This window comes from Myiozetetes cayanensis, unplaced genomic scaffold, assembly GCF_022539395.1.
Source record: "Myiozetetes cayanensis isolate MyiCay16 unplaced genomic scaffold, myiCay2020 scf2-11, whole genome shotgun sequence".
In the NCBI taxonomy this organism is placed as follows: domain Eukaryota; kingdom Metazoa; phylum Chordata; class Aves; order Passeriformes; family Tyrannidae; genus Myiozetetes; species Myiozetetes cayanensis.
The window spans coordinates 73,883,419-73,898,677 of NW_026087411.1; the positions used below are offsets into that span (position 1 = coordinate 73,883,419).

Genomic DNA, 15,259 nt, shown 5'->3' on the forward strand with positions numbered 1-15,259 from the left:
CCTTGGTGTCTACAGATATGTTTCTTTCACATATTCTCACTCCTCTTGGCTGCAACTGCTGTTGCACAGTAACTCTTTTTCCCCTTCTTAAATCTGTTATCCTAGAGGTGCTACCACTGTTGCTGACAGGTTCAGCCTTGGTCAGTGGCAGGTCCATCTTGGAGGCAGCTGCCATGGGCTTTGTCGGACACAGCAGAAGCTTCTGTCAGCTTCCCACAGAAACCACCACCTGTAGAACCCCCCACGCTACCAAAGCCTTGCCATGCAAACTCTTTACAAGAAGCGTAAGCAGCAATTATCCCAGTTCTGTGATAACATCCCAGTGGGTTAAAATACTAGGACAGACCCTAAGCAAGCCAAAGATTAACTGGACTTGGTGTCCAGTTCATTGGCTGTTCTGAAATTTAGCACTATGGCCAAGTGGGACAGTGGGACAATGGGAAGTATCCAATATAAAATGTCAACCTTATAAAAAGTTATGTCAACCGTTAAAGATATGTGTGCTGCATCAAGGCCTTCAGCCTCAGTGGATATAAGTGGATGACTTTAGCAATCACATTTACCTTACTCACCTGTCCAGCATCTTGTCATCATGGTGCAGATGGCCTTGTTGCTTGATGGTGAAAGGGTCTGTGTTAGTGACCATTTACAGAACTGAGGCAGGTATTCTGCAGTTCAAATTTCTTTTTCAGTTCTTTGGCCAAGTAGGTAAACCTCTGCTTAATTACTTTCCTTTTCCCCTTCTCTTCTTTTGAACACAGCTACCCTCATCCAATTGTTAATACATCTGTTTATAAACAATCTCATACATTTTATTTTATTTATTTATTTCCATTATTTTTAATAATTTTTATTATTTTATTTCTTCCTAGAAATAAGAAACAAAATTTCATCACTTTCAAGAAGGCAACCCCAAGAACAAGTACAGGCTGGGCAGAGAAGTGATTGAGAGCTTCCCTGGGGAGAAGGACTTGGGAGTGTTTGTAGACAAAAAGCTCGACATCCCCAGCAATCTGTGCACTCACAGCCAGAAAGCCAACTGTGTCCTGGGCTGCATGAAAAGAAGCATGGCCAACAGGTCAAGACGATTCTGCCCCTCCCCTCTGCTCTTCTGAGAGCCCACCTGGAGTACTTCATCCAGCTCCGGGGCTCCAAACACAAGAAAGATGTTGGCCTGTTGGAATAAGACCAACAGGGGGAGGGTCACTAAGTTGATCAGAGGGCTGAAGCACCTCTCCTACAGAAACAGGCTGAGAGATGTTGGAGTTGCTCATCCTGGAGAAGATAATGCCCTGGGGAGATCTTATAGTAGCCTTCCAGTACCTAAAGGAGGCTTACAAGGAGGCTGGAGAGGGACTTTTCACAAGGACATGTAGCAATAGGACAAGGAAGAATGCTTTTAAACTGAAGGAGGATTTGATTTGAGGGTTTGATTGGAAGGTTGATTTGGATCACTCCAGCCAAGAGAAGCTGACAGAGCACTTTCTGAGACTAGAGTAAACACTGTATTACTAGAAGGTGTATCTTGGATTATTTCATGTTTGTTTAAATTGTAATGGAGTTACTACATGACAGATTTCATTTTGAAAATAACATCATCCAATTCTTTCATGCACAGTCTTGAATGTACAAAATCTTTCTGTGAAATTTTTTTACAAAATGCAGATAATCCTTAAACAGTAGTATACACTGAGATGTGAGACTTAACTATTGAGATCCAAATTATCATCCATCAATAATTTATTTTCTATTGCTACTACAGAACCAAACCCTAAAATCACTGAAGAATGTGTGAATTTCAGTCTTTCTGTCAGAATGGTACACGAGGTTTGATTAAGAGATCTTGGAGTGGATGGCACCAGGTGATCAGTGCTGCAGAGACAATCATCCTTCCTTCTCTGATTGGGATTATCTGTTCAACAGGTTTAGTAGGAAATATCCTCACTGTGTTCACGATAAGAAGGTATGGAATGGAATACATTTCCTCATAAGACTTATTGCATGAATGATGACTGCACTAAGGAAGTGGATTGCCCAGCAAAGACAAGGATAACAAGTTTTTCATGTTCCCTTTAGTCATTGACATTTATTTCTTATTTTAAAAAAAGAAAAGTTAAATCATGACTATAGATAGCAGTAATTTATGCCTGCTTACCCTTTTCTGCTATAAGAAAGGACTGAAGTGCATTAATGACTTCAAACACATTCAAGGAAACTGAAATACATGCCTTCTTCCTGGGTTTCCACTGGAATTGGCAGGAATCTTCCCTCTAGCACATGTAAAAGTTAGGCTAAACTTTAAACTTTAGTTATGGTAATAAGAAGGGATTATAATGTTCTACAGAATTCTTTTAAGATCATTTGAAATATAGTCTCCTTTGAAAACTGCACTTCTGCCCCAGACTATTTTAGTAACAGACTTTAACTTCTGCCAATTCACAGCAACTTCCTAGAACTCATTGCTGTTTTCTAGCATCACCTTACTTCTGGAAATGGGCCTTAGTGCCAGTGAGGTTTCACACATGGTAGGAATTAATACCTCAAGATATTTTTGTTTTATGCTGAGAAATTGAAACTGCTGAAGTTGTTTATTTTTGAGGAGTCATAAAATCTGACCCAACCATCCTTTACAGAAAAAAACTCCAAAATCTTCCAATATCTTAATTTTAACAGAGGGGGTTTTTTTCCCTATGTATGAGAAGAAAAACCCACAAACCATGTTTGTTCTCAACAGGCTGATGCTACCACAAACTCTAAATCCATAAGCATGTATCTTGAAAAAGTGGCTTTTATCCGTGGTGCAAACTCAACATAAAGAAATATGGCACATAAGGCTGACAATCATCACACTCCGCAAGGATTAACAGATGGACTCCACCTCTACATCCCATGCTTTCATAGGAAAGATTTGCAAAGGCCAATGGAGGACTAAGTGTCTGTCAGCCTCTGGGCTTTAGTATACTTGCCTTGAAACTAACAGAAAGTCAGTGCCTGGTGCACTCAAGAACACTGCAGTTCATAATTTGAATGCAGAAGGGAACAAATGTGAAAACAGTATGTCTGAAGTGAACATAATGGCAATATGACTTTTGAAATGTATGAATGAATAGAAAGGGGGAAAAAATTAGTTGTAGTGTCTCTAAAATAATAGAATAGAAGGAAACTAACAAAGAACAAAGATTATTATTTTCCCCTGGTGAAAAGGCTTTGTCTAACTTAAATAAAAATATGAGAGGCAGAGGGAAAAGACACAGACAATGACTTGAAATAAAAGGAATATAATTTAAACCATATTTACTTGAGAAAATTATAAGCATTCAAATTTATGGGCAGGAACATTTATACTCAAGAAAAGAATTTGGATATAGTGTGTTAAAAAGTTAATGTGGTATTTACTAACACCATAAAAGACACAAACCTCAAATGCTGTAGATGAAGGTACATTTAAATTTTAGCTACGTTTTGAAAAATAATCGTGTTAACTTCTCACCTTCCACTAAACAGATCTGATTGTACTCAGTGGCTCTGCTTCAGAGTTGTCTTTCTTCTCTCTTTATTGAACACATTTTTTCATGCCAACATTTTACTTTTGTTAACATTACAGAGACAATTCTTTTAAGAGAAAAGGAAGCTAGATTATTTCTCTAATAAAGTAGAAAGCTATTTACATTCTGGTAGCAAAAGCTTTACTGACTGTAGAAAAGGATAAAGAAAGGACCTTGGAATTTCTGTTCCCCAATTTCATCTGCAAGTCTGCCAGCTAGGGACAGACATTTTTAAGTGTAAAATAATATTATATTATCTGCATCTTACTGGGAGGAAATAACTGAAACTCCTAGTAAACCTTGCATGTAATATATGCCTATGTAGTGAGATTTATTTTTAAAATTACTAACTCAGTGACTTTTGGCTGGCCCTCCTTGTGTAAATTATTTTCATCCCTAGGGAATAATACAGGGAATTGAGATATGCTACTATTAAGTAAAAAGAAAATGATGAAGAAAATGCTGCAAAGGTTCTGTGTTAGCCCAAAGGACCAAATAATCTTCACCCCAACAGTTTAGAAAAGCTGGTCCTTAGACCTGCAGTTCTGTTAGCAAGTTTTTTATGTAAACCCACTGATTTTGGTGGAGTGGCTGCTTGGAGAACTATGGCTTTTTACGGAGGTGGAAAATATAATCCAGACCACCCCATTAGTTTGGCTTCATATTTTAAAGAAAAATTATGTAACAGAGGAGTAAAGGGAATCAAATATAATTTCAATTATCTGAAAGTACTCCTTTTCAGATTAACTTCATTCTTAATAAGGTAACATAATAGTGAGTGTTAAAATAGCATTTTCTGAAATGGAGAGGTTGCAAATAAGAGTCAAGGCACTTACTGCATTCTTCAGCTGGAGAAGGTGTATTTGAAATCAAATGTAGAGTCACTGACAGAAAATTTTTGAAACCTCTACATAGAGGTAAATTTAATATTAGAAGATTTTTTAATGTTATCATGTTGGAACTATTAAGGTAGCTAAAGAACAATTTCATGAGTAGAACTACAACATGAGAAAAAATAGCTGAAGGGTGGAGGGTTCTAGGAAATGTTGATAAAAAAACAAGTTTTGTGAAAAAATTTTCAGGAGAAAATCAGTTAATGTGGAATTTTCAGGGACTGATTGGTAGATACCATGTTTTCCCTCAGAGACCTGTGGCAAAGTGTAGGATTGAGTCAATAGTATTCCTAGTGACATCCACTGGGGATGTGTGTCTGATGTGAAACAATGTAAGACTATCAAACAGAAAGAACCAGATAAAGAATAGAGAAGATGCTAGAGCAATAGAAATTTTTTCCCACCCATAGAATCTTTTTCTTACCAGTATTTTTTTTTAAATAGGAAGAACTGTTGCCAGAAAACAACAGAAGAAAAGCTCCTGAGATTGCTACGGGTTGTTATTAGGCTAAAGCTGTGTGAAAGCACACACAGCTGTAATACATGTAAGGCTTTGCCTTTCCAGGGAAAAGAGGAAAATGCTAATGCCATTTTCCAGGCTCATAACAAGGTCTGAAATACAATTCTCACCAGCTGTTTCCTGGAAAAATAAGATATTAAGACTGGAATAAGAACAGAAAAAACCAAAAACCCTAACAGGAAAAAAAAAAAAAAAAAAACCAACAAACAGCAAAAACCTAACCAAAAATACGACCAGAAGAAGGGATAACTATTCAAATTGACCTACATTTGTTTACATCCAGAAGGAAAGGGGACCGTGAGTAACATCAGAGCTGGAAATTTAAAATTACTTTATCCAAGTCAAGCAAGCTGGTTTGCTGATAACAGATTTTGTAGGGGAAGAAGGGCCTAGATGGGAGGATGACTTTAATGCTGGTATTATTTGCTACTGCAGGCAGACCCCACAAGGGATTCTATTTTCGCCTTTCCTATGGGAAGAAAGGTATATACTCATGGTTTTAAATGCGTAATGCCTATAAATTATCTTTTCTTTGACCTGAAAGATCACTTCCAAATTAATGCTTAAGCTTCAAGTTAATGAAGACCTTTCTGTCCAGGAGGGTCTAAATAAATTCTGATGATAGCAGTTAGAGAGGCTAAATAATGACTCGTGGCAACACGTTATGCACCTGTTATGTTTCTTGAATTTTTTACTGAAGAGACAGTCAGTATATGGATTATTACATTGTCATGCGTGCTCAAAAATTTTTGTTGTTGTTGTTATTATTAACTAGAAAGTTCAAAAACACTTTCTGTATACTGTTGATCTTAAGGAAAAAAGTAACCAAATTCAGGAAAGAAAAGTCTACTTTGCACCAAAGTCATCTCCTTGCCATATGTCAGAGTAAGCATAGAGGAAAACAAAAAGACAAACTTTTTTGCATAGCACGATGCACTGATCAATCAATAAGAAGACATGGGAATAAACAAACAGCATCAATGGGAAGAACAGTTGCTATTGAATTTGTAGCATAAAAGACAGCATGATTCCGTGGTAGTGAAATGTAGTTGGTAAAGGGAAGGAGAGAAGAAATTACCAGAAAACAGAAAGAAGTAGAAAATTTAAAGTTATCCATAATTTTGAAATGGAAAAAGTGGCTACACTGATACATATTAGAAATCTAATTTGGCTGACATATAGTTTTAAAAGGCTCAAGAAATTATCAGTTCCTTCAAAGTTCAGTTTTAAAAGCTCTGTTCTTATATTTATTTGTATTCTTATATGAGTAATGTGACAAATGACAGTCTTTTCACATATTTCTAAAGAATTTACATATAGTAGTATCTTTAATCTTAGTTTGGAGAAAAAAATTATGCAAAAAATAATAAGTGTTAAGGCAGGAACAAGACATGAGGTCCTAATGAGGAAAGACAGAATATCGAAACCTGGTATGAAAAATAATTTATATGCCATGTAAAGCCAAGTCTTAAAACAGATTTGTGCTTTTTCCAAAAAGAAACCTTTCTTTTTTGTTTTGAGGAAGATTTTTCCATCTTATACACTTACCTAGGGAAAACTGTCTAAATTATTTCTCTCCCCTTAGTTTTATCACTCCTAATAACAATTATGATGCTATAGCCAAGAGAAACAAAGGATTTTCAGATAACAACCTCCCAAACTGTTTAGTCCTTGACAGTTTCAGTAAAGTACTTCTGAATCCACCTAGGAGCCTTTATTAAATGTAAATATTAAATTAGCAGTTTTGCCAAAAAATCAGCAACTTATCAGATTTTGACTGCAAAATCATCCCACATTCACAATAAAACTAAGACACATAATTTACATAATTTCTGTTAAAAAATTGTATGACTAATGCATCATTGAACATCTTCATGTGCTCTTTCATATTTCTCAAAAATAAAAGAACTTAGAATGGAAGCCAGGAGCAGGTCAGACCTGAGAAGGCAGATTCCAGAAGCCTGAGCTGAATAAAATGAATACCACATGCAAATTAATATCAGTCACATTGCTGTGTAATGGTTTTATTCCCATAAATCCTCTACTTCATAATAGGAGTGAACTATGTCATGCAATGGTCCAACAGAGATTTTAGTATTTCAGCATTTCTTTTTGCAAATAAAATGTCTTTATAAGGTCTTAAGAAGTGGCAAAACCAGCTGTTCTCTCCATGGAGCTTTGGGGGTCAATTCATGAGGGATACAATGTATAAAAGTTTGCTTTCCATTACTCAGTTTAATATGAAATAAAAAGCATTAAGGAAAGCTGTAAAAATTCAAGTTGAGTATGCATATTAAAATTTATGAGAAAGTTTCCTAAATTGACATCAAACACATTTTTTTAATACAGATTTATATTTATGCCACAGACAGACATAACATAAATTAAACCTGGATGAAACTTTGGTAGCACAACTTTTGCCTATGGGTTAAAAGAAAATTTTGTAAGAAGCAACTCACAGCATCTGTTCTCTGGACAAGGATTCACGTAGTTATGCACAGACAAAAATTGTAATATAAATTATCACCATGTACATGAGGAGTAAATCTGACTATTCAACAAAAATACCACTATGCAAATCTGGCCTGGGTGAAATCAGAACTGTGTGCTGCAGACATCATCTCCTTAAGCTCAAATATTGATGTACTCTAATGTTGCTGTCTCTGGTGAAATAGGAGGAATTATAAGATGGGTGAAAAGGTCCAGTCTGATGTGCTACTCTAAAATCTTCACTTTGCACGTCACAATATGCCACTTGAATTTAATTGAAGATGAACATTATAATCAACAATGTTAGCGACTTTAAAATGACAAAGGCATGCTTTGGCCAATGACATTTTTAAGAAGGAGCCAAGACTTACACTTTCAAAATGACTGATGTAGATTCAGAAGACACAGTACTCTTTGTTCCATCATAGCACACAAGATGCAACTGGTAAAGCTCATGTTGGACTTTCTTTATGTGGCAGGAGGCTGTGAGGCACATCTTATTCCCTATGGCATGAATCCACTGGGGCATGCACGGGAAAATACCACCATTTGGGTCTCTTCTTACAGAGTTCAGCTTCTTCTGACTAATTTTAGTACAAACTTTGGTTATAGGAAAAGGTATAATCCCTTCATAGATGTTCAGTTCCCTCTAATTTAAAGTGTACTTTTGGTATGGCACAGCTTAGAATAATCTTAGAATCCTGAGAAAGTTGCTAAGCCCTTAGCTGTGCAAAAGAACCTAGAGCAGACCCATGTGAGATAAACTGAAGACCAAGACAAGATTGTTGAGGCAGAGACAGCCCCTCACAAGTTCAAGAAGAGAAACACTAGCACAAAGAGGTCTAAATATTAACAAAAATCAGGGAATCTTAAGTTGCCTCTTTATTCCCATTGACATCTGTCCAGCAAAGATCCCAGTGGTGTCATCTAGAAGTGGTAAGAGCACTAACACTTAGCCTAGGAGTTTGCTAGTCCTAGGTGTCTGTTTTCTATTGAAATAGATAATAAATAATTGCTCTTTGCGAATATCCTCTTTACAAAGCATCTCTGTGCAGTGGAAAAGTTTCCTGAACAAGTTCCTGAAATCTAAAAGTTGCATAGGTACCAATAAATTTTGAGAGCTGCATAAACATTTATTTAGCCCATACCCTTACAGCTGCAGACACGTTAATGGAGAAGTGAGGCTGGGAAGATAAATCTGGAGTAAGTAGCTCTGTGACAGCTGAAAAGAAACAGACAGGTGTTCCAAGCATCTGGAGCAGCCAAGACTGACAAGCATGAGAAAATGTGTTATTGGTTTGCCCATTGCTGTAATATTGCTCTAAGAAATATTTACCAAGGCAGTATCACTGGTAGGGTGGAGTTGTAACTCTATAAAAGTCATGGGCTTTCAGTCATTTAGAACCAGAACCACTTGATTTGGCATGGAATAATCCATTTACTCATTCCTTACATGCCATTTTCGGTCACTCCTTGCTTCACTTCACATGCAGTTACACACACCCTAGCCAGAGGAAAAGGTAAAAGCCTTTTAAAAGTGCAATCTCCTGAGCAGCCCATGCAGTACATAGTAATAATGTTAGGCCCTAGGATTAGGTTAAGATGCATCCAGAGGCAGGAAGAAAAAAGTGAGGAAAAGATCTAATCTCTAAGACGTATTTTCTCTCTCCGTTTCCAATAGTCATAACAGAAACACGATTGCATGTTTATGGCTTTGCTAGAAATCAGACAAGATAATTTGCAGTTAGCTAAAACATTAACTAGGAGCACGTGCTCCTGTGAAATATTTCCTCTTGCCATGTGTCACCTTGGCTTTCACGATCATGCACTTTGGTGGTGGCTGGTCTCATAGATGTTCCTCCAGGCAGCATTGTAACAGCAGGTTTGGCAGAAAGGTCAAAAGGAATGCAGTAATAGGCATGGCTAACAAGCACCACATACCTGCTGCCTTGTACTTTTTGGGAGCTCGGCAGGCTCCATCACTGCCTCCTTCCCTCATTTTCTGTGTCAGAGACACTTCTCAGAGAATCCCCTTATTGTTTGTCTCAGATAAGTATTCTTCACTGTTTTCCCAACAAAAGACTTTTATTACTGATAACTGTTTTGTCAGATGAGGACAAATGTCTACCCTTAAATTCCACTCTCTGCTTGAAGTGGAAATTAGCCCTTACTTTCAAAACACATTTTCCCAAATGGAGCACTCATCCTTCATTTCACAAATTTATCATCAGACAACAGGAAAGATTAAAGTTACATCCAAAATGAAACAACAAATAGAGTCCGTCTGCTACAAAAGAATGGAGACAAATGCTTCTTGATAAGCATTTAGGGTGAGATTAATTTCTTACTGTCTGAGGAAGGGTAACTTGGAACAACAGGCTGGAATAAGTCTTAGTTCTATCAAGAGAAAGAATGATGTACTTTCATATTGAATTGAATTTGTGGTGTCATTTTCATTCCATTTATCCTAATGATTTCCTTTTCATCTTTAAGTTCATTAAATAATTTTTTTCCTTTGGTCAGACAAATATTAAAAATGGAAATTAGAAACCCAGGTAAATTAACCTAGCAGTATATGAAAATAATTGATCCAGAAAGTGTGAAAAGTCATCTTACAATACTTAGGGAAATACACATTTATGCAGACCAGATTTGAAGACATCATTATAACCTGCCCTTTATTTTTGTGACAATACTTCGAAAATTCAGATATGTATCCAGGAAAACAACATCCACACAGCAAAAGCCAGGACCACCCAACAGATAGGTAGTGATGGGCACTTCTAGAGCTGGAAGATGTGGATTCGGTACCCATCCCAGGCTAGATGGCTCCTTTGCATGTTGTGTTCCTCCTTTTAATGATCCTCTGTGCTCATTTACATCCTTTATTTCATTAAAAACTGCATTAGTCTGATAACTTCTAGACTGCAGTTGCCACTGAAAAGAGTTACATTCACTGTTGCTAAGTTTTGGGCTGCACTGGGCTCTGGTCCTTGGAGCAAAGGCGATATCATCCATTAAGCCACACGTCACATGGTGCCTTAAGAGCCTCAGGCTTTCCCCTGCTCACAACCCTCTCTCTCAAGCTGGGTATCTGGCTTTCTGCTAGCAGCTCTGGTCACCCAAGCCACCGTGGCAGCCTTTCCCAGAGCCTCTGGGGCAGCACTTTCCCCTTGTTCCCACGCTGCGGATCTTGCACTGCTATCCTCCCAGCCCTGCACCTGCAAACCCCACAGCATTGTTGCAGGGGGTTCTCATGGGAAGTGACTGCCACCAGCGTGAGAATCACCCCTGCTTCCCCTCCCTCTTCCTACTCTGTGATCAAAGCTTCTGGTTGACATTAGTGGACCCCAAAACATGCATGCCCAGAACTTAACAGCAAGTCAGTGTGCAGCCTCAGCAAAACACGCTCTCAACAGCACCAACAGCCTCGTTGACATGAGCAACTGGTAAGAATTGAGTCCTGATAAAAACTGTGGAAAAAGCCTTACAGAGAAAACCATGTACTGCACTCTAGCAGAGACATAGAGAAGGATCTTTGCCTGGAGCAACCCCTATTGCTTCTCTTCCACTCTCTCTCCTTTAATTTATATTTTTTCCCTAAAGTAACTGTAGACATCATCTACAGACTCTTTAGTAAATCTGTTTGCATGTGAATCTGTTTTGAAAACATTTGTGCACATAGTATACACAGGTATATTTATATATATTATATGTGTGTGTATATATATCCTGAGCATGAACAAGTTGAAACAAAACGGAGATCTCATTGAAATCTTCCTGCTAAGGGAAGAACATGAAAGCAGTAATGAGCTTTTGTGTCACCCAGTTGTAAGCAACAGCTAAAGTTCAGTCTCTCATTAATGACAGGTAGTAGGCATGACTGAGAGGTGATTCACAGGGTGTACAGGGTGCACAGCACAGGATGGAATATCCTGACTTCTTCTTTGCAGCCAGTGGGAAGAGTGGGGGCTGATTCAGGACACTTCTTACCCCTTGTCAATGACTAATGTCACTTTTCTCTGCCTCCCCCATGCATCCTATTTCCATCTTACACATCTTCATTTTCTCACAAATACTTCCTTTGACTCACAGTTTGTTTCTTGATTTTTTAATTTTTTTTTTTTAACCTCTTTGTAACTTTCTTCAGCATTCATTCTTTGGAAACAGCTTCGTTGACAAATTGAAAAATAGTTATAGTTTTGTTCTGTTACTTTGCATAGAGGTGTCATTGCCTGCACCACTTAAAAAATGAAAGCCAGCTGAAAGCTTGCTTACACTGTGCTTACATGGAGACTAAGAGGTCAAATATTGTGTAAAAGAGGAGCAATCACAAGTTTTAAGAACCTGAGAAGCCTGTAAATTACCCTCAATTACACAGATCCTGTAAGCAGTATCAGTGTCAGAAGCTATTTCCATGAGGCAGCCAGTGAAACAAGAGAGCTAGCTGTGCCAGGAATGGTACAAAGTAGTTCTGCCACGACAAATGCAGAGGATTTTTGTTATTTCTTGTCACCATCATGAGGACTGAGAATAACTGCATGAAATCAGACATAGCTTTTTAAGATACCATACGCCCAAGCAGCAGATTCTAGAAATGAAGACCATTACTTTAACCTCATTTAGTGAAAGAACTTGATTGTTACAAAGCTTGAATAATTAGGGGGAAAATATCTATTTCATACTCATACTCAGGCAAGACTGAAATACCAATCTTTCTTCATCTTATGCAATGGCTCCTAATCAGGGCCCAAGGGCAATAATAACAAGCAACTAAGGTGCTGCAAGCACCCTGTTCTGGCAGGCTGGTGAATCTGATCTATGAAAAGCAAGTACAGGACCTTGAGCAACAACCCGAGGTCTCGCAGGCAACATGTTACCAGCACCCACAGACAAGGATCTTCTGATTTGTGTCAGATATTTGTATAGTAAATCGTGGCAGCTGACCTGCGCAGCACCAAAGTGAGGTCGGCTGGTGATTGTTTCTGGTTGCCTTGGTGGTTATATCACCTCAAAGCCATCACAAGGCAGTGCTGCAGCTCTCTTCAAACCACTTTACAGAGCACAGTGAGTTTGACAGCCACAATGCAATACCAAGATCCAGGACAATGGAAATCCTCAGCCTCTGTCACATACTGTCTGAACCCAGTAGCTTTTGGCCAGGACTATGGCTGGTCCCAGAATGCCAGATTCAAAAATGTTTGAAAAAGCTGTACTCAGAAAGTGGTCACCACTGATCTACTATCAGACTAGAAAAATATCAAGGGGCTAATCAGACTGTGCCCTGCATAAGTGCTTGGAAGAATTTTCACTAATTATATAAGTGCTGGAAAAAGGACACACATAAGGAATTTGTAAAACTGAGAGGTTCTCTTGTAATCAGCCATATTCCTAGAAGCGAAGACTTTAATCCTTAGAAGTACTTGCAGTTCTAGGTACTTGCTGTTACGACGTATCTCTAATCTAGAATCACAAATCAGAGACCATTTTATGGAAGATGTTGTTTATAAATTTTTACATTTATGAGATGGTCTTTGTCTGACAGCCTTGTTTACTCTTTTTGTGTTTTGTTTTACAGGTATACACTTTCTCTTACTATAACTTTCTTTTTTCCTTTACCATTGATATATTTATTTGCTATATTTTAATTTTGTTACACATGGAAGACGTATCAGCAAAACAAGAAAGCGGGAAAGTAAAGTATTATTCATGCCTCTCTCACACTGCTCAGTCTTTAAAGGCTTTATATGTAACAGAGCAAAAGGAAGAGTCCTAAAACAATATTTAGGCACTGCATCATGTACCTTTCAGTCCTCCAGACACTGTATTAGGCTCCCAGGAAACAGACTAGGATTGCAAGGAAGGAGCCAAGATAAGTCATTTAGAAGGAAACATTGTGGAGAAAGTCACACCTGGAGTCCTCAGTTCAGGACAAGAAAAAGGTACAACTCAACCCTGCACTTCTAGCTGCAGGAGGACACCTGCCTATCTCATGGCTCCAAGCTCTCAGTTCAGGGATTAGGAAACTCTGGGAGAATCTGGCTGCCGGTATCAGATGCAGGTTGTCCAGGTTGCATTGTCCTTTCTGTGGAAAAGGGACTCCAAGCCCCACATTAAGCTCTAGCCACTATTCACAGTCTGACAAAGTCTAAGCAATAAAAGAAAACTGACACTTGAAACAGATGAAACGTAATTCCTAGTTTCAGTGAGAGCAGCTCCTGGCCACAGTGTTTTAGATCTAGGACAACATACCTTGGATTTTGTCTCATGCCAATTTTCTATGGAAAGGAAGCTGATTTCCATTTGAGTGTGGGTCTTAATTCTTCAGGCAGGAGGATCGTTTGCTTCTTTGTTCTAAGTCTTCTTTAAGCTCATAATAGTCATGTTTTAACTGGATATTTCTGTTCTAGTTGATAGCAAAAGAATGCAGAGATGAAAAGGGAAGCAAAGCAATATGGCTCACATGTTGAAAAAGAGTAAGTATTTTTAATTAATTTGTTAATGGCCAGTCTTCACGAGCGAAGATCCGGGGAAGGTCTCTATACCTTCCAGCCTGCGCGTTGGATTTTTTAGGTGAGACACAGTGTGCGCGGAACTGAGCCCACCCTTTAATCCTAAGGTTCATCTGCCGGGGCCAAGCGAGCTTGGACGGTGGCAGCGAGGTCCTTAGGACGTAGGTGGGTTGCCTTTAAGGGCTAACGAGCCCCACCTGCCCGGGAGTGGCCCTGACCGGGAATCGAACCCGGGTCTCGGCAGTGATAGCGCCACGCCCTTACCACTAGACCACCAGGGGCTCCTAATTAATTTGTTAGTATTCAATCAAATACACAAAAACAATTCTCAGGGTCTCCTGTGTGTGGCATGGGATCATAGCCGAAGAAATATAATGTGCAAACAGCAAAAAAAAAAATGAAGCTCTCGAGACGTGGCCTTTGCTTGTACTGCTTGGTCTCAAATAATTTCTATTCATTACTACACTCAATCCATGCTATCAATTTCTCACCTTGACTAAGAATTCTTCTTTGTTTTGCAGTTACACCACCAGTATCTCCAGGCAAAGAGTTATGAAGCTCACTAAGATGGTGCTTGCTCTGATCAGCATGTTTGTGGTAAGCACTACCCCCTTCCATGTGATCCAGCTCATGAATCTTCAGGTTTCTCAGCTGCCTCTGACCTTCTAAGTGAGCTACTACATCTCCATTTGCCTCAGCTATGCCAGCAGCAGCATTAATCCCTTTCTCTACATCCTGCTTAGTGGGAACTTCCAGAAGCATCTCCAGTGATGCAAAAATATGGGATTCAGGATGGCAGAAGGGATGTCAAGATCATTGAAAACACTCTCAAGTCAAGCTTTTGAAAGAAGGTTCTTCTCCCAAGAAAAAATTCTTTGTGCATGTGTAGATTTTATTGGTTGTAATTGATAGGCCTGATTTCACTTCCTTCATGAAAGTGAAACTCAGAAGTGGCTTTATTGCTGGAATCACAGCAGTGTCAAGCTGATGTAAGAGGGTCTGCACCACTGCTTCCAAGGTAAGAGCTCCTATAAGAGGGATTCTCTGCTAAAATATTCTTTGCTATTGTGACATTGTCTTTTCTACGATTTGTACATAGATTGCCTTCAAATGGATGGAGACAAAAGTAGGCTTTAAAAACTGTAGTCCTCTGCTAATAAGAAGATAGAATGACAGCGGGGGGCATTTTGGATCTGACATGGTGTGAAGTCATGGTAACTGTCAGCTAATCACAAAAAAAGAGAATCAGTTACTGATGACTCAGAAGGGGGTAACTATTGATTTTTATCCTATCTACAG

At 38.7% G+C, this 15,259-nt stretch overlaps 1 protein-coding gene across 1 annotated transcript; it reads left to right on the plus strand.

Moving 5' to 3' along the window:
- The first annotated feature begins 1,787 nt into the window (after window positions 1–1,787).
- On the plus strand, window positions 1,788–14,731 carry MCHR2 (melanin concentrating hormone receptor 2). Its single transcript, XM_050315708.1, is given in 3 exon segments — window positions 1,788–1,963; window positions 13,027–13,143; window positions 14,482–14,731. Coding segments are annotated over 3 exon segments (543 nt in total).
- Window positions 14,732–15,259: the final 528 nt, after the last annotated feature.